This window comes from Rhinopithecus bieti, unplaced genomic scaffold, assembly GCF_001698545.2.
Source record: "Rhinopithecus bieti isolate Rb0 unplaced genomic scaffold, ASM169854v2 scaffold_33652, whole genome shotgun sequence".
Lineage (NCBI taxonomy): Eukaryota > Metazoa > Chordata > Mammalia > Primates > Cercopithecidae > Rhinopithecus > Rhinopithecus bieti.
In genome coordinates, this window is record NW_016814761.1 from 924434 (window position 1) to 943830 (window position 19397).

General features: G+C 49.0%; 1 protein-coding gene across 3 annotated transcripts in view; it reads left to right on the forward strand.

Moving 5' to 3' along the window:
• The window catches only part of ACTL8 (actin like 8), a 74314-nt gene extending 67803 nt beyond the window's left edge, over positions 1-6511 (forward strand). For all 3 annotated transcript variants that reach the window (XM_017852023.1, XM_017852022.1, XM_017852024.1), the window contains exons 2-3: positions 2417-2788; positions 5216-6511. In XM_017852023.1, coding sequence (XP_017707512.1) covers positions 2441-2788; positions 5216-5968 — 1101 coding nt within the window. In that variant the 5' untranslated portion in view covers positions 2417-2440 and the 3' untranslated portion in view covers positions 5969-6511. The remainder of the gene's footprint in view (positions 1-2416; positions 2789-5215) is intronic.
• Positions 6512-19397: the final 12886 nt, after the last annotated feature.

A 19397-nucleotide genomic window follows, 5' to 3' on the forward strand; every position in this document is an offset into this window, starting at 1 on the left:
TTTTTTTGGGTGGAGGGGGACAGAGTTTCGCTCTTGTCACCCAGGCTGGAGCGCAATGGTGCGAACTCGGCTCACTGCAACCTCCACCTCCTGCATTCAAGCGATTCTCATGCTTCAGCCTCCTGAGCAGCTGGGATTACAGGCATGCGCCACCACGTCCGGCTTTTTTTATTTTTTGTATTTTTAGTAGAGACGAAGTTTCTCCATGTTGGTCAAGCTGGTCTCTAACTCGCAATCTCAGGTGCCCGTCTTGGCCTCCCAAAGTGTGTTGAACCTTTTAAGAAACTGACACACCATTTTCCAAAGTGCTGGTGTCATTTGCCATTCCCACCAGCTGTGCATGAGATTTCCAATTTCTCCACTTCCTTGTCAGCACTTGGTAAGGCTGGTCCTTAATTTCAGTCATTCTAATAGGTAGGTATACAGAAATATCTTGTTGTGATTTTTAACTGGCATTTCCCTAATGAGTAATGATGCTGAATACATTTTTATGTGCTTATCTGCCATCCATCTATCTTCTTTGGTGAAGTGACTCTTCAAAGCTTTTGTCCATTTAAAAAAAATTGGCTTGTTTCTCCTATTACTGGGTTTTGAGAGTTCTGTATTAAATATATGATTTGTAAGTATTTTCTCCCAGTCTGTGGCTTGTCTTTTCATTCTCTTTATAGTAAATAGCGTCTCTGGAAGGACAAAAGTTCCTAAATGTGATGAAGTCCAGTTTATCAATTTCTTCTTTTGTGGGTCAGGCTTCTAATGTTCTAAGGAAACTTTGCCTTCACGGTTTCTCCTACTAGGTGTTCTTTTAGAAGTGTTATGGTTTCAGGTTTTACATTTATTTCTATGATCCATTTTAAGTTAATTTTTTATAAGGTGTGAGATACAGGCTAAGATTATTTTTTTCGTATGTGGACATCCAATTGTTCTTTGCTATTTGTTGTAAAGACTATCATTTCTCCATTTAATTATTTTTGGACCTTGTCAGAGATCAAACAACACTTGTTTTGTGTGTGAGCCTGTTTCTGGACTTTCTATTCCATGGATCTATGTGACTATTTTTTTTTTTAATTTTTATTTATTTATTTTTTGAGATGGAGTCTCACTCTGTCGCCCAGTCTGGAGTGTAGTGGTGCAATCTTGGCTCATTGCAACATCCGCCTCCCAGTTTCAAGCGATTCTTGTGCTTCTGCCTCCCGAGTAGCTGGGATTAAAGGTGCACCACCACGCTGGCTAATTTTTGTACTTTTAATAGAGATGGGGTTTCATCATGTTGGCCAGGCTGGTCTTGAACTCCTGACGTCAGGGTTATCTGCCCGCCTTGGCCTCCCAAAGTGCTGAGATTACAGGCATGAACCACCGCACCTGGCCTTGACTATCCTTTTACCAGTAACCCCCACATTGTGTTGGCTACTGTAGCTTTTTAGTAAGTTTGGACATCAGGTAATGACCATACCTACCTTTTCAGCAGGGGGGCTGTTTTTCTCCCCGCTTTACAGATGAAGAAACTGACCACAGTCATGGAATCTTCCTGATTGTCTCCCTTATCAGGTGTTAGATGCTTAGCTCATGTTTAACACCTGATGCCTGATGCCTTTCATGCTTGATGCTCAGGACATCGCCTTTGCAGTCTGGCTTGTGTTTGACTCTTAACTCTGTTTTTGTTAGTTGTATATCCCTGGGAAAGTAATCTTACCCCTCTGTGCCTCAGGTTTCTTCATCTATAAAGTGGACGTCACCTGCCTTATACATTGTGGCAGATATTAAATGAGTCCATGTATCAGGTGAAACCATGTGAGATTGCTGATCTCTGACCATTTTCACAGACACAAATGGCAGTTTTACCTAGTCCAACCTCACATGCAAAGTGTTCCTTGTGGTACTGGAGAAAGGGTATGTTCTCCAGAAATGGTCCCTGCAGCTGCTGCCATGCTCACTGATACAATGCCTGCTTCTGCTGCTGTTGCTATGACATTGTTATTACTGAAGGTGGTGGCTCTGAGGCTGATGTTCCATGTTCCTTGTGCCCTCTAATTGGGCAGCCAGTGTCTACAAGGACTTCCCAAGTGCCAAGCTTCTTGCTGAGTCTGCAAAGAGTAATCTAACCCTTTGCAGAGTTGGATCATGGGGCAGAAGTGCTCTCCTTAGGATACATGTGTGTGCAGAGTGCAGCGGGAGGAGCTTGAGTGGGCAGGAGGGGTGGGTGCCACTTCCTGGACGTGGCCCATTAAGGGAGCCTGGTAGGGTGATTGGGAATTTGGGATGGGGAGAGTGTTCCAGGCTCAGGTAATGGCTTGTGCAAAGGCTTGGAGGGGGTCAGTGGACAAGCTTCAGAGGGAGCAGGGGGAAGGACAAGCAGGGGGAAGCTGCTTATGGTGGCGTAGGCTGCCTGCACAACTAACCCCATCCTTTGCATCCACAGGTCCCACCCGCCTCTGCCTCCGCCATGGCTGCAAGAACCGTTATCATTGACCACGGGTCTGGCTTTTTGAAGGCTGGCACGGCTGGCTGGAATGAGCCTCAGATGGTCTTCCCGAACATCGTGAACTACCTACCGTGCAAGGAGAACCCTGGCCCCAGCTACGCCCGGAGGCGCGTGAGCCTGGGCATCGACATTTGCCATCCTGACACCTTTAGCTACCCCATCGAGCGGGGCCGCATCCTCAACTGGGAGGGCGTGCAGTACCTCTGGTCATTTGTGTTGGAGAACCACAAACGGGAGCATGAGGTCCCCCCTGTGATCATCACGGAGACCCCCTTGAGAGAGCCTGCGGACCGAAAGAAGATGTTGGAGGTGAGGCCTTCTGGGGGCTGCTCCCACTCGGGAGCGGGAAACAGACTGACACTATGTCTGGACTGATTGGGCACCAGGAATTCTGCTTTTTAAGATAAATTGCCAACTGAGTGTGGTGGCTTATGCCTGTAATCCCAACACTTTGGGAGTCCCCAGCGGGTGGGCAGATCGCTTGAGTCCAGGAGTTCAGGACCAGCCTGGGCAATACAGTGAGACCCCGTCTCTACAAAAAAATGCAAAAATTAGCCAGGCGTAGGGTGCATGCTTGTGGTCCCAGCTACCTGGGAGGCTGAGGTGGGAGGATCACTTGAGCCTGGGAGGTCGAGAATAGAGTGAACTGAGGTTATGCCACTGCACTCTAGCCTGGGCAATAGAGCAAGGCCCTGTCTCAAAAAAAAAAAAAAAAAAAAATTAGAAACCAACAAATTGCCCCACAAACGTTTTCCAAGAGCCTAGTGAGTGCCTGGTGTGCCTCTAAGCAAGGGAGCTCATGGAGGCCCCACCTGCAAACGGACATGTAGCAACCAAAGTGCTCAGTGGAAAGGGGATTGTTACCAGGGAGAAAGACGTGGGATTATTTGCTTATGGATTCCATAATTGCTGATACAGGCCATGTTCTATCTAGCCCTCAGTAGAGCTTCCATGAAGGAGTTGACAAATAATTCCAGATAGTGATGAGTTCTAGAATTGTAATGAAATGGGATCATGGTGGACTGTTGGGGGTGGGGAACCTGTTTGAAGAGAGTACTCAGGAAGGGCTTCTCCGACGGAGGTGATTTCAGCAGCAAGAGTGGCAAGAGACAAGTAGGATGGTGAGGCTGGTGGAGGGTGGGCCTTGTAGGCCTGGTAGGCTGTGGGTAGTGCTTGGATTCTACTCTAAATCAAGGATTGGCAACCCAGTGAGCCAAATCCGGCCCACCACCTATTTTGTAAATAAAGTTGTATTGGAACATAGCCACACGCATTCCTTTATATGTTGTGTAAGACAGGGGAGGAAAGAAAAAAGAAAATATGCTCATTGCCTGGTAGGCAAAGCCCTATTATTATTTTTTAAATAAAAACTTTCCAAACATCAAGACAAAACAGGAATTCTGATATTTAGGGTTTGGCAGAGCGTGCTTTCATACTGCAGCATCTGAGTTAAGTCGTTGCAGCAGAGACTGTTTGAGACCATACATCAAGTTAAAGGCTAAAATATTTACTATCGTAGATTTGTTAAATAAAATGCATGATGTCCTAGTTAGACTTGAGTTTCAGATAAATGACAAATAATGTCTTAGTATTTAAGTATGGTTCATATTGCATGGCGCATACTTACACTATAATATTATTTATTATTGATCTGACAGTCATATGTAACTGGGCATCCTGTAGTTTTATATGCTGAATTTGGCAACCCTTACTGTCTATCCCCTTTACAGAAAATGCTTGCCAGCCACTGCTCTAAGTGAATAGGAAGTTCCTGGGGAGTTTTAAATGGAGAGTTTTAAATGGGGGAGTCATATCTGATTTTCTATTTGAAAAAGAGGATCTTGGCTGCTATTTTGAGAAATGGCTGGTGGGGGGATAATTTTCTGAGAGTAATAATGGAGACAGCCCCTCCCACTGAGGGGAGATGACAGGCTTGTGGGGGCTTGAAGCGGTGAGTAAGTGGTTGGGGCCACAGAAGGACTGACTGTTGCGATCTTTCTGCTTCTATGGGATTAGAACCTTGGGAAGGCAGCCAGAGCTGAAGAATGGGGGGCAGGGAGACTTTGTAAAGATTCAGGGGGTGAGGGGCAGGGGGAGAAAACCAGCCCAGGGTCTTTGGCAAACCGTAAATATCCAAATTCCAGGTTTGTCTTGACGTTTGTAAGGTTTTTATTTTTAAAAAAAGAATAAATAAGGCTTTTGCTTCCAGGCAGTGAGCATCTTTCCCTTTTTTCTTTTCTCTTTCATTTTCTTTCCTTTTTCATTCTTTCCACCCGTTTGTCTTTTTTCTTGTCTGTCTTATCTTTCTTGTCTGTCTTTCTAGCCTTCCTCCACTTTTCGGAGGCAGTGGTGAATATGCAACACTTGTTTCTTTTCTAATCTGTTCTTCCTTCTTCTAAAGAGGCGGTTCAGGCTGCACATGTTGACCCGTGGCCATGTCGCTCCTGCAGCCAGTCCCAGAACCATTTCTTGCAGCCACAGAGCTCTTCTCACCTCTCCACCAAAGTGATCTTCTGAATGGCCATGACCGGACAAGCTCCTGAGGGCAAACCCAGCTCCCCTTCTAATCCTTTAGAGCTGCTGCTTTATCCTCACTGCATGAGCTCCAGGGTCCCTGGGCGCAGTATCCTGGGGCAGCCCGAGAGTCCCCTGAAGGACGTGGCTCTGTGCTGACTTCAGCTTTGACTGCTGAGCAGGCTGGGGGAAATGCACTGAGTGAATTCTCCCTTGTTGCAGATCCTGTTTGAGTTGCTGCATGTCCCATCCGTTCTCCTGGCCGACCAGCTGCAGATGTCCCTGTATGCCTCTGGCCTCCTGACTGGAGTGGTGGTTGATTCTGGCTATGGCCTGACCCGCGTGCAGCCTTTCCACCAGGGCCGCCCCTTGCCCGCCAGTGGCAAGACGCTGGAGTTCGCCGGCCAGGATCTCTCGTCCTATCTCCTCAAGAGCCTCTTTAAGGAAGATTGCGATAGACGCAGCCTGTTTCAGCTGGAGACGGTCGCCATTACTCAGATGAACAAGTGCTACGTGCCGCAGAATCTGGGGGAGGCCCTGGACTTTCGTGAGAGGCAGAAGAGTGGTTTGGATGAGAGCAACACCTATCAGCTCCCAGACGGCTCCCGCGTGGAGCTGACCCCCATGCAGCGGGTGGCTCCTGAGATGTTCTTTAGCCCGCAGGTGTTCGAACAGCCAGGGCCCAGCATCCCACGGGCCATCGTGGAATCCGTGGAGTCCTGCGAGACTTCCCTGCGCCCCCTGCTGGTCTCCCATGTGATGGCCTGCGGGGGCAACACCCTCTATCCCGGGTTCACAAAGCGCCTGTTCAGGGAGCTGATGGGGGATCGTGTCTCTTCCACCAAGGCCACAGTCTGGGCGGGTTCCAATAGAAACTTCAGTGTCTGGCTAGGAGCGTCCGTGGTGGCCCACCTTTCTACCTACCAGTCTGAGTGGATGTCCCGAGAGGAGTATGGTGAGCATAGGAGGATGTGACCCTACTGGCTCTCTCCTGAGAGTGGGCTCCTGTTAGATGGGCACGGGCAGATTAATTTTAGTAAAATGTTCTGAGTGGTGGTAGAATGAGGTGAGGTGGGGTGAGCTGGCTTTGGAATTCTGGGGGCATAAGTGTATTTTTTAGGTTCTAAGGTTTTATCTTGTTGCAAGAGTGGGACCTACCCAAGGGGAAAGACAAGATGTCATCCTTGGAAACCCTGCAGGGGATGGTTTTTCCAGGGTGGCCTGTCATTGGAGTATGAGTGGCTGACTGCCATCTCCATGCCCGAGAGCCACTGGTTTTTCATTGACATTTCCCTTGGTTTGTCTCATTCTTCTTGGTTGAGTAGGTTTTAACTGGGGTAACACTTCTGCTAGGAGTCCTAATTATTTTTGACTAGGGGATGGGGAAGAGTTGACATTTTTGGTCCTACAGGCCCTTTCTGACCAGGGAGGCATTGCTGCAGGTGAGCCTGGGATGCCCTTGCCACCTGTGGTTGGACCTTGTTTTATATCTGCAAATAAACAACTTGTTTGGAAGCAGCGCTGGCTCCTGTGATGGATGGGGGTAGGGTGGGCAGCCCCTTGGGGAGTCTCAGGGAGTATAAGTGTGAGAGAGCCAGGTAGGGGCCAGGGCGGGCCCTGAAGTGTCTGGGGCCTGTGAACAGTGGCTGCCACTGAGCCAAATAGGCAAGGGTCTGGACCCCGTGTTCTTCCACTGACACATTCTATCCATCCATCCATCCCAGGTGTCCCAATATTCTGTTTAAAGTTTTCTTTCTTACTTGTATTTGTTTGATATATATCTGATGAATATTCAAGTACCTACCGTGTTTTAGGAGCTGTGCTGGACACTGGAGACTTGAGGTGAGAAAGGTGTACAAGGTTTCTGGTTTCAAGCTTACAGCATCCTGTGGGATCTATTGTAGACAGCACATACGTAAATATTTCTGATGATGAAGAATGAAATGAATCAAATGTGACACGGTCATGTGATCTGGAGGTGGAGGGATGGCCACTTTCAATGGAGTGGACTGAGAGGAGGTTGCTAGGGACCATCAGTAACTGTGTTCTCTCCTTCCGTGGCACACTGAGGCAATGCTCCCAAGTCCTCAGCAGTTATATAGGGCCAGGTGGCTGAGTTCTGGCCCATTTGGCATGCATCTGACCTTAAAAATACCCCTTCACAGCCTGCGGGATGGGTCAATGGGGAGGATGTGTAAGCCTTAGGGGATGGCAAGAGTTGCAGATGGAAGGCCTGAGTGCCTGGGTGGAACAGAAACCCCTGCCCAACCCCACCAACACTAGCCTGTGGCATGAGGAATCTATGTTCAGCCAGTGAGAGTGTGGGTCTGTTTGTTACAGCAACTGTTTTGCTTACTCTGACTAATACAGAGAAAGGAGCCACAATATACAATTTATTTAATGAAATGTGTTTTCTGTTAAGTGCCAGAACTGGGGTTTGAACCCAGCCTGGGCTCTCAACCACAGTGTTATCCAGTGATTTCTGAAAGGGATTTTTGGCTCCTTAATGTTAAGAGCTGGAATAGAGTAACAAGTGTAGTTTGGAAGACTGGAGCTCAAGGAACCCAGATGTCTCAGGGCAAGTAGAAGAAGATTTGGAGGGCAGAGTCCAGCTCACCTTGTCTTTGAATACATGAGCCATATTCTCATGTGTTTGCTCCCACAGTTGAAGCATCAGCAGTCCCCAGGGAAAAGAGTGGGAGCCTGGAATAACAATTCTTAGACCAACTGAGAACCAGCCTGGTGCAAGCCCCAGACTTGGTGTCAGATTGAGTTTCAGGGTGGCCCTATCACGAACTGAGCTGCCTTGGGCAAGTTATTTAACCTCTTTGAGTCTATCAAGTATAAAATAGGAAGTAATAACCACCTCCTGTCAAAGATTTGGGGTTGAAGACAAGCTAAGATAGGGGATGAGAACTCACTTTGAAGCTATGATGTGCTAGTGAGGTAAGAGAAGTGACTTTCAAGTTTTTAAGTTGTCACTCGCCTATTAAACATGAGTGTTGATAACAGTGGCAGCTACCATCACTTGCCAAGCATTGTGGTGAGAGCTTTACAAATGGAGTCACATTTAATCCTCACGTGCACACTGTGAAATGAGTGATGTTTGTCCCCACTTGCAAATAAGAAAACCAAAAATTAGTGATGTTAAGCACTTGTTCAAGTTCACACTCAAGTTCAAGCTAATCATGATTTGTCAGAGTTAGGAATGGATTCAGCATGCCTGGAACACTAGGCTAAAAGTGGCCGAAACAGATTTATTTGTTTCAGGCAACCAGTAGACACTCCAGGGGAACAGTGTCAAATCTACAGCACCAAGGTCTCTCTTTATCTTTCCATTTATCCACTTTCAGTGTGTAGGCTTGTTGGGTTGTGGTCACAAAACGGCTGTGGCAGCTCCAGGCATCACCCCCTGTATTTCCTGCAGGAAAAGGAAGCATGAAGAGAGTGTCTCATCTGGGTCTGTCACTTGCTATTAGAAAGTTGTCGTCCAGCAGATTTCTGTTTGGCTCATTACTTGGAGGTAGCTGAAAGAGGTGACACGCAGGTATTGAGTGAGCTGATCCACAATGTTCGTTCCTTGGCAGAGGAGAGCTTTGAATCTACGTCTGTCCGTACTAAAGCCTGTGTTATCACCGACAGTGGCAGGCTGCCTTCTCAGCTTTCTGGGCCTTCTTGGTTCCTTTGGCCTGAGATGCAGATGTATTGATTTTCCCAGGCTTGTGTGAAAGCTGCTTTTGGATAGCAGTCGAGGCGCGGGCACCCTGGGCAGCAATCTTTGCATTTGAAACCCCTATGTTTGTACACACCTGAGCCTTAAAAGGCAGAAGTGGGGGCAGCTTAGAAATGTAGGACAAGGAAAAGGAGGGCCTGGAGGGGAGATGGGCAAGGGGCGTTTTCTTTCCTTATTTAGCTCTGGGCAACCGTCATCAGAACCCTTTTCCTCATTTCATTCTGAATGTAACATTTAACCTTTCTGTTCAAGCATCAAATCTGGCTGCCTAGTGTATAATTATGAACTTTTCTTCACTTTTCTCCCCCCTCCCCACCCCAAAGCTTTTAAAACTCCCTTGTTGGGTACCATCTCTCTCCTCTGACTCTCCAATTAAATTAAAAATAGCAGCTCCATGGGCTGTGCAGGGCCATCAACCTAATGCGGAACTGTTGGCACGTCAGGCCTGGTGGGGTGGCACGTGGTGCCCAGAAGATGCCTGCCGGGCTCCAGCAAGGCCTGGCAGCTGCTCAGAGCTTGGGGAGGCTCATCCTCTGCGAGGGGTCTGGGGCTGTCTGCCAGGGGCAGCCAGGTGCAGGGGGGAAGGAGGCAGGGTCTTGGCAGCTGGGTCAGGGGCTGGGTGGGGCTGGCAGAGGGGACAAAGGGAAAGAGCCCCCAGGCGACCCATCCCCATTTCTGAGGATACAGTTCTGCCAATTTCTGCTGCCAAGGCTGGGGCTTAGTACCCTTGCATCTGGGTGTGGGTAGGCTTTGGATGCCTGAGTTCCCCAGGATAACCCTGGCAGAAGGTTTAGGTTCTGCTGATGCTGATAACCAAGTCGACATGACACTGAGCATCCTCCTGCCTCTAGAGGAGAAGTGTATGGCCTCTCCCACCTCCAGGGCCCTTTCTTAGACAGATGGTGAAAATGGACAAGCGCATGAGCTCTGAAGCCAGACTCCATGGACTGCAGTCCCCGCTGTGCTGCTTTCTGGTTCTCCTAACCTCCCTTTGCCTCACTTTGCCTCTCTGTAAAGTGGGCATAACAAAGATGCCTACCTCAGTGTGGCTTTGATGATTATCATATAGTTGTAATGAGTTAACATACATAAAACACTAAGCGAGCGCCAGTCACATGAAGGTTAGCTATTATTTCATACATACCAGCCTCTATCGGCCAAGTCCTTAGGCACACACTTGGCTCATTTTATTTTCACGTGGTCACAGACAGATAGATGCTAGTGATACAACATGATTAAAACATCATAAAGCGTTGGCTTAGTTTCCCTGGGGGAAGGCATTGCAGGGTAATTTCTTTTCTTGTCTGAATGTTGTGGTCTGAATGTGTCCCTACAAAATTCGTGTTGAAACCTCATCCCCATTGTGGTGGTGGTGAAAAGGTGGGGCATTTTCGGAAGTGATTGTCATGAGGGTTCTGTCCTCATGAATGGGACTAATTCTCCATAAAAGGGGACCTTGGCTGCCTGGCTCTCCACTCTTCCACAATGCGAGAGCACAGCATTCGTCCCTTCTGGAGGATGTAGCGATAAGATAAGGTCTTGGAATCAGAGAGTGGACCCTCACCAGACACCACATCTGTGGGTGCCTTGATCTTGACCTCCTGACCTGTGAGCCAAACATTTCTAATCTTTGTAGATTATGTAGTCTGTGGTATTTTGCTATGGCAGCAGGAACAGACTAAGACATGGAGTGATGAAGTAGAATCGCATTCTGGACACGGACGTATCACAGATATCGGGGGTACCTGGCACCGGGGAGAGGTAGACAGCCAGAGGTGTCCTCTGTTGGAAGTGATGCCTGAGGCGGCTCTTGCCAGAGGAATAGGACTTTGCAGATGCTGTTCCTTTTGTTTGGAATGCTTGTTCCCACTGCCACCCCCATGGTTGCCTTTGACACCCTGGTATGGGGGGTTAAATAGATGGAACATTTGGAATGGCTGGGGAATGAGGGGAGGGAAGGATGAAGGTGGTTGTTGACAGGCTCAGCTCTTGAAGGACATCGGGGTCACACCAAGGACAGACTTGTAGCAGAATTGTGATATCACCGGAGAATGCAGGGCTCTGGGTGTAGCTCGGAGAATAGGGGCTCAGAGAGGGATCAGACAAGAGTGATAACATACACCATAAAATAGGTATTTCACTAGACTCTAGGCTAACAATTCTGTATTGCCTGGGACCTTGTTCCCTTCTGATGTCTTGGGTTGGGAATTTGGCTTCAGTGATACTTGGGATCATGGTGAGTTTGAGGGGCTAACAGGTCTTCCCTGTCCTCCAGCAATGGTTGCCATTACTTATCAATTTTGGAGCTATTTTAGTGCCTGGGTTATGGCAGGAAAGGCAGCCCGAAGTGAAAGACTTCATCAGTTGTGTACATCTGTGCTTATTGCATTAGCTCTTCCTTTCAGCACTACAAGTCTTGGACAGCTCCCATGGGCTTCTCACCTCCTCTCCCCTCTCATTCATGATCTCTGGTTCCAAGAAGCCAGTCCCTTCTGAGAAAGCGGGAACCCTGGCGGAGAGGAGAAACTCTGTTGTCAAAGTTAGGCAGACACAGGCTGGAGTCTCTGTTCCTCACTTATAAGCTGTGTTGCTTTGGGCAAAGCACTGCCCTTCTCTGGTTCCATGGCCTCATCTGTAAAGTGGTGATAATAATACCTAACCCATAAGGCTGATATGGGAATTAAAGTCATTTATCCATTTAATGAAATTCAGTAAGTACTTTCTCTGTGCCCTAGGCCCTTTGCCTAGGCTCTGTTGGATTGAAGGATGTTTATAAAGTGGGTCAGCAGAGCCTGGCACATAGTAGGTGCTCAATAAAGGTAATTTTTCTCCCTGAATCACTGTCTGCAACAAAAATTCAGGACTAAGGACACCAGGAGCCTCCACAGTGATGCACGGGCCCCAGCACTCATTCATGCTACTAGGAAAGGTTCCTTTTCATCCTGTCCTTTTGATTAACTTTTCCACTAAGGTGTTAGGATCTTGATATACAACCATCTTAGGAATCTTTAGAGTTTTAAGAGGCCCTAAAATCAGAGTGTGAGAGGTGGGTCCTACTCTTCTTCTGTAATTCATGCAGAGTTAACGACACTTGCCCAAATTCAGGCCATTCTCCTGATTACCTAGATCTGTGGTTGTCTCCTCTACAATTACCTCCCTCCAGGGGGAGGACATTGCTTTCATCTAGGAAGGACAACACTGATGAACTGAAGACACAGATTCATCTTGACAAGCCTTGCCGAACACCGGGTGGGGCTGCTGAGGACATGGAGGACAGATCTGACTCCCACTCCTTAGGGTTTGATGGGAGTGGACACACCCCCAGGGAGGTGGGGGGTGGGCCAGAGCCATCTCCTCTGTAACCGTGTGCTTGTGGGGTCATGATCTTTGCCCAGCTCTTCCAGCCAGCAGATCAGTCTCCTGGAGGGGCTGAGGGCTCTGCCAGGTTGCTCCCACTGGAGACATTCGGCAGGGGGAAGGGGTTGGCCGTAATCTGGGTTTAATTTCTCCGGGGCCTCCATTATAAATTCCATAACTCTACCAGTCAAAACATGACTAATTCCTGGAACTGCAGCCCCCACCTGGGAGTAGAAAGCCCTGTGCTGTTTTTGCTGCCTTTTATCACCACTAATAAAGGCTTGGCAGTTGGAATTTAGCTGCTGTGGGTGGTTTTCTTACGCCTGTGGGCTTTCCCTTCCCCCCACAGGGTCACTGGAGAGTGAATGCTTGCTTGCCTGCTGGGCTGGTTTTCCACCAGCTTTGTAATATTCCCAGCCTGAAATGCCATGGTTTCGGGGGCAGTTTGCAGAGGAGGGACCACGGCATTCAGGGTTAATTGGGCCTTTGATGATTCTGACAAGGGTAGGATGCTGTGTGGTTTATGGAGAAAAGAATGGGTTGGTTGAAAGTAAATAGAGCACAATTGCAGGTGTGATGTTTAACCTGCTGGAGAACGTGATTCGGGACGCATTCCCTCACCTAGCTGGTGTGATTCGGGAGAGTGGGCCGTGTAGGCAGTGAAACTGTGCAAATTGTTGTTTCACCCCCCTTCCCCTACCCCCAACTAACTGCTAAACCCTGAGCAGGTTACTTAGCTTTTCTGAGCCTCAGTTTCCACATCTGCAAAATGGTACAGATGGGCCATCAGCCCCAACTGTGCATCAGGGTTGTGTGTGGCTGTGTACTTAGCACAGGGCCTGGCCCAAAAGGGAGCCATGGAGGTGGCAGAAACAATCTTCCTGTGGTCGTGTTATTTTGTCAAACACCTTAGTCATTACATAGTCATTAGAGATGGTCCCTGAGGGCCTGGCTAAGGTATGAGTTTGTTGTCTCTGCAGGAAGCAGAGACCAACTTGGCTTTCATCTCTCTAAAAGCAATGCCCGGTTCCAACCACCTGGCCCTCTACCTGGAGTTAATGTGGTCTTGCTGTAGGTAGGAAATGGAGAAGCCTTTGACTTGGGGAGCCGGTGGAACTGTCTGTGCGTGGGGAGGGAGAGGGGGTACTTGTTGAGGGCTGGCCCTGTCTGGGAGGAGAAGGGTGGGGACAGTGGAGCCGGGGCCAAGGCGATGAGGAGGTAAAACAAGTTAGATCTGCCTGGTGAGCCCTTGGGAGGGTCTGTTCAGCCAAGAGCCGCTCAGTCTGGAAGACTGAAGGCTGGAGAAGAGACCCCAATTTCCACCCTGGCTCTGTCACTGTCTGGCCGTGTGACCTTCGGCTGATTACCTAGTGTCTCTGAGCTCCAAACTCCTTATCTCTAAAATGGGGATAATCGCAGTATCTACCCTATGACTCATAAAGCTTATCTGAGCTTACCTTGAGCAGAATGCTTAGCGCAGGGCCTGGCACTTAGTGAATGTGCAGAGTGTTGGCTGCTGCTGCTGTTATTATCGTGATTGCGATCATGTTTACTCATCTTTTCAGCTGCTTTCATAGGGGATCCTTGGCATTAACAGACACAGTTGGTCTGGGGTTATCAGTTGTGGCTGGAGGCCGTGAGTTGGTGACTCTCCTGCAGGGAGCGGCATCTTGCCAGATGTAGATGGACGCCCTCAGCCTGACACCCCTGAGAGCTGCATGGCACATCTCAGAGCGGGCTCAGACCCGGCCTCTCCTCCAAGCACTGAGTAAGAGTTTTAATGTGAAAAGCTGCCTCTCCTCCAGCTTCTGGAGGACTGGAGTCAAAAGAGAGGATGTCAGTGTCAGCCAAGGACTCCTTTAGGCTAAACTGTTGACCTGGTGGCCATGACCTTGAAAGTCAGATTCACCTTGGATAAGCTAGAGTCACAATAAATACTTTCCCTGTTGTCTCTGACTTCAGACTCTCTCCATAAACTGCCACTCTTCGCCTGCTCCACAGGCCACTGTCTCTCACCTGGGTTCCTGCAAGGAGCTCTTACCAGCCTGCCCTGCCTTCAACTTTATCTCCACCTCCATTCCACAGGGGAACCTGTAAAAGGCCATGTCAGGCCATTCAGCTTCTTTGTTTAAAAGCCCTCCCATCTCATGCACAGTAAAAAGTGCAAGTCCCCACTGCATCCTATAAGGGCCTGCTCAGTCTGGCTCCTGGTCTACTCTGACAGCCTCTCCTCTCCCTCCCTCTGTCTTCAGGCCCCCTAGGAGCTAGACTGGCCTCTCCACTGCTCCCTGGTCCTGCCAAGTGTGCTCTGCCCAGGCCTTTCCTCTTGCTGTTCCTTCTGCCTGCAGCATCTTCCCCAGACAACTGCTGGTGCATTCTCTTGCTTCTTCAAGTCTTTGGTCAAATGCCACTTTACTGGAGAGGACATCCCTGACCATCCCCATTTCCATTAAAAAGTAAAAGCCCCCACAGCTCCTCTCTTTCCTCTCCCTGATTTATTCGATTTTTTTCTGATTTATCTCTCCATTAGAATGTAAGCTCCATGAAGGCAGGACTTTGTTTCATTCACTGCTATATCCCCAGTGCCTAGAACAGCGACAGCACATAGTAGTTGCTCAATAAATGTTTATCGAATGAATTGGTGATGGAATCTTCCTTCCCTGAGGATGTATCTATAATCTACACACAGGATGGGCAGCCAACTCTTCCTTCTCTTCTGAGAACCAAACAAAGGCATGTGGCTCCAGCATCCAGCAGGAGGTATTGAGGTGATCCACTTGTAAAATTTTCTGGCATTGAGCTAAAGATTGGTATAGTCTTGTGAGTACATTGATGGAGATGCCTTTCTAGGAGGTTTGAAAGCCTCTCATCTGCAGGGATGTATATTTAGTTAGCTGCCTGGTAGAATTTTTCATGGTGCGAAGGTGAGTCTGATAGAGTGATAAAGAAGAAGCTGAGGGAGGTGACAGGATGCAGTCAAAGTTGGCTGCTTAATAGCAGAATCAAGGTCCAAGTCAGGTCATGTTATTTAACAACGCTCGCTTCCGTTTATCAGGCACCTACTATGGCATAGGTACTGGAGCTACACAGATGAATGGCTCCTACCCTTGAGGAGCTCTCGGTCTAGACTCTTGATCCTACCACCTGATCTTCCCATCCAAAATGCCATCATTTAAGGCTCTGTCACCTATTCTCCCTCATGCTGGAATGTTCTGGGCACACTCCCTACCTCCTTCCCTGACCATCTTGCTACCTTGGCACTTTTTGTTGGTTTGACTCTCTCCCTTTCTCTTCAATCTGGCTTAATGCACCATCATCTGACTAAGGGATCTGGCTCAACATCTAAGCCAGGTAATATTAGCCCCCTTTTACAGATGAGCAGACCGAGGCCTTAGCTTGACTCAAAGACACTATGGCTCAAGACACCATCATCTGGCTCAAGACACCATGGTGTCTTGGTGCTTCCATTAAGAGCACAGGTGACCTGGTAGGGTGGGTAAGGGATAGGGCTGGAGCCAGGGGTCTTGAATGCCTGGTTGAGGAGCAAGGCTTTATCTGGAAGCTGGTGGAGCTTCCATAGTTCTGTGCCTTAGGCTGTGACATGCAACAGGTTGTGATGTACTCAGCTCAGCCTGTGTCCTGGCTCTTGCATACAGTGAATTGGAGCATCATTTCTATTTCTTGGATATTTGGGGGAGGCTGAGCCTTATCTCTCTCAACTCAACCACAGCTACTGGAGTCCAGGGAACTTCATCTCAGAGTCCTTGGGCAACAGTGAAATGGAGTGGAGAGACCTCAGCCTGTGTTTTTAAATGGAAGATCCAGTTGAAAATCTGGGTTCCCTGTGAGCCTCAGTTTTCTCATTTATAAATGAAGATGAGAAAACATTCCTTGTCATTATTGGGAAGATGTGATGAGTCCTAGCATGTGAGATGCCCATCACAGTGCCTAGCCTGTTGTAACCATTCATCAACAAGCTTGCAGAGCTGTGGTTGAAGGTGTTCTCTCTGGAGCCAGAAGGCCTGGGTGCCAACCCGGACTGTCACTCACCAGCACTGTGACTTGGCTTTTCTGTGTGATGCAGTTAATATCTGCCTGATGGAGTTGTGGGGAGGGAGGATTCAGGGAGGGCCTGCAGGAAGCCCACAACACACATGCCTTCTTGGAATAAAGCCTTTATCTCATCATCATTGCTAGGACAATGGTGGGATGTTGTAGAAGGGACTAGGAGAGGCAGGGTCTCTTCTCACGCCATAATTTACAGATGGAGAAACTGAGGCCCAGAGAAACAGAGCAGAGACACAGGTCCCTGACTTTTAGGCCTGCCCTGTCTCCTCAGTTTCACGGTTACTGATTGTGGTCTGTCCCCCACCCCAGGATGGGGGACGGGGGATTTGGTGACTGTCCCGCCTGCTGCAAATGTGGCACCTCCAAGGGAGTGTCTGTGGGGGAACTGTAGCTGATGTGCCATTCGGATCCCCACTGGGGAGATGCAGACACTGGTTCCATGAGGGCTGCTGCTTTTCACCCTAAATGAGAAAAAATGTCTTTGATATGCCTTGTGCTGCAACCACCCCTAATCTGCAAACCCTGTAGTTCTCCAAAAGAGGGAAGGGAAAGGAAAAAAAAAAAAAATGCCTACACATTCTGGCCAACTCGTAGGCCAAGATTTAGAGACGGGAGCTGTAGTGAGGTCTCGCATTACTGAGCCTTCATTACTTTTACAAAATATGTTCCGGTGGGTTCACCTGCAGCTATAAAGCGCCGTCGTAAATAATTAAACTCCACTTGTCAAGGGGGCTGGGAAAGGTTGGTGAAACGTGGTACGTGTGAGGAACACTGGGCTGGGAGGCAGGTGTCCTGGGACTCTGGCCTGTCTCTGATCTCTGTGCCCTTGGGGGAGGGGGTGCGGGCAACTTCACCTCTCCTGGCTCTGGCTTCCCCCTGTGTAGAATGAGGAGGTTGGAGCAGGTGGTCTCCTGAGTCCCAGCTAGCACTGATGGTCAACAATGCCTAGCTGCAGCGAGTATGCGTTCTGGGGAAAACAACTCCGGGTTTCCCAATCTTCCTTCCTTCTAGTCATCCTTCTGTTTACTCAAATTTCAAGTGCTTTGTCAGACCCTGGGAAAAAAGAGGTGGTTACAACACAGGCAGCCTCAGGTCTTGAGAGTCTCACAATTCAGTGTAGAAAACCATCCACGAAACTGATCACAACCTCAGAGCAGCCCAGAGTCCCGTGGATGTGCAGGAGAGGGGCAGCAGCTACTCAGCCTGGGAGGGCTTCCTGGAGGAGGTGCCATTGAGCCAAGTTTGAAGAATGGGTAGAAGTTAGTCAAGGAAGGAGGAGGGCCCAGCAGTTAGAAGACTGGCTGGTGCTTCCATCAAGAGCAGAGGTGACCTGGGAGGGTTAATGAGTGATAGGGCTGGAGCCGGGGGCCTTGAATGCCTGGTTGAGGAGCATGGCTTTATCTGGAAGCTGGTGGAGCTTCCATAGTTCTGTGCCTTATCCTGTGATATACAACCTTACCAAACCCAGGGTGGAGTTTAAGTAGGTTTGCCCCTGCCCAACTCCACTCTGCCCCTATTTTTTGCTTGGATTAGGAAGGATTGGTGGAGTACATTAGTCTGCTCTGGCTTCCATAGCAAACACCACAGGTTGTGTGGCTTATACAGCAGAAATGTATTTTTTTCACAGTTTTAGAGGCTAGAAGTCCAAGGTCAGGCAGCAGCAGGTTGGTTTCCTCTGAGGAGTCTGTCCTTGGCTTTTAGATGGCTGCCTTCTTGCCATATCCTCCTAGCACACACATCCCGGGGATCTCTGTGTGTGTTTAAACTTCCTTTTCATATAAGAATACCAGTTAGATTGGATTACGGTCCATCCTAACGGCCTCATTCTAACTTAATCACCTCTTGAAAGGCCTTGTCTCTACATATGGTCATATTCTGAGGTCCTGGGGCTTAGGGCTTCAGGAATTTTGGGGGGACACAAATCAGTCCATAACATGGGGGTTCATACACGTTATTGGTGGAGGAAGGGGGTTGTCCCTTGAGCTCCTGGGGAGATTTCTGTGATGGGAAGATTCATAGAATGTTCTGGCCAGATGGGGCACCCATTCCTGCCTCTCCCAGTCCCACCTCCCAGCTTAGCAGATGGAAAAAGCAAAGCTCAAGCTCAGAGAGGAGTTTCAGCTTGCCTAAGGACACAGCAAATGGGTGGCCCAGCAGGATCAGGACTCAGCACACTGGACCCCCACACCCCACCTTGCAAGGAGTGGAACCTGCATGAACGCCATCCCTTCATGCCTTGGTCCCCTTTACTGAACAAGAATTCTGGCAACCGCTCTTACCAGCTGGTTGTCCAGGGTAAAGTCACTTTGCCCCTCTGAGGACCTTGGTCTGCTCATCTGTGAAATGGGGCTAGTATTCCCTGGCTTAGCTCCTGGAATTACTATGTGGACTGTGTGTTCTTGTTACGAATGTATTAATGCACTCTGGTGGAAGGGAGGCCCAGAGATGGCCAGATGGCCAAAAGTCACATACCCTGGTGCGATGGACTGAAAGTTTGTCCTCTGCAAAATTCATATGTTGAGACCTAATCCCCAGTGGGATGATATTAGGAGGTGGAGCCTTCAGGAGGCTGTAAGGTCGTGAAGGCGGAGCCCTCACGGATGAGATCAGGGCCCCAAAAAGGGCTAAAGAGACCAGAGTTCTCCCCAGCTACCAAGCGAGGACGCAGTGAGGAGGTGCCATCTGTGAACCAGAAAGAGCACCCTCATCAGATGCCAAATCCGCAGGCTTCTTGATCTCGGACTTGCCAACATCCAGACTGTGAGAAATACATTTCTGTTATTACAAGCTTCCTGTACATGCTATTTCATTACAATAGCCTAAACAGACTGAGACAGCCTGGTCTAAGGGTCCTGGCTTTGAGACCCCACTCCTGCCTCTGTCTCCCTGGACTGACCAGGAAGGTGGAAGAGGAGGGGTGTGTGTGTCTGTTTATTTCCACTGCCTCTTTCACATTACAGGACAAGCCTGACCCGTTTCAACCCATTAACAGCTAGCAGGCTTGGCTTGGTGGGAACTGGTTGGTGGCTGTAGCAGCAGATACAGCAGGTACCAGCTGGGCACAGCTCTTTAAGGGCAGTCTCAGCTCCCCACTGGGGTTGTCCAGGTCCTTTGTTGGAGGAGTCTCTGGCTGCGGTTTTGGGAATGGGTAGCTTGAGGACAGGCCTTGGTCAGGCTGAGGTCCTGCGGTAGGGGTGGGGTGCAGGGCTGCCCCAGGGAAGGGCAAGCTGGTTCCGGACAGTTAAC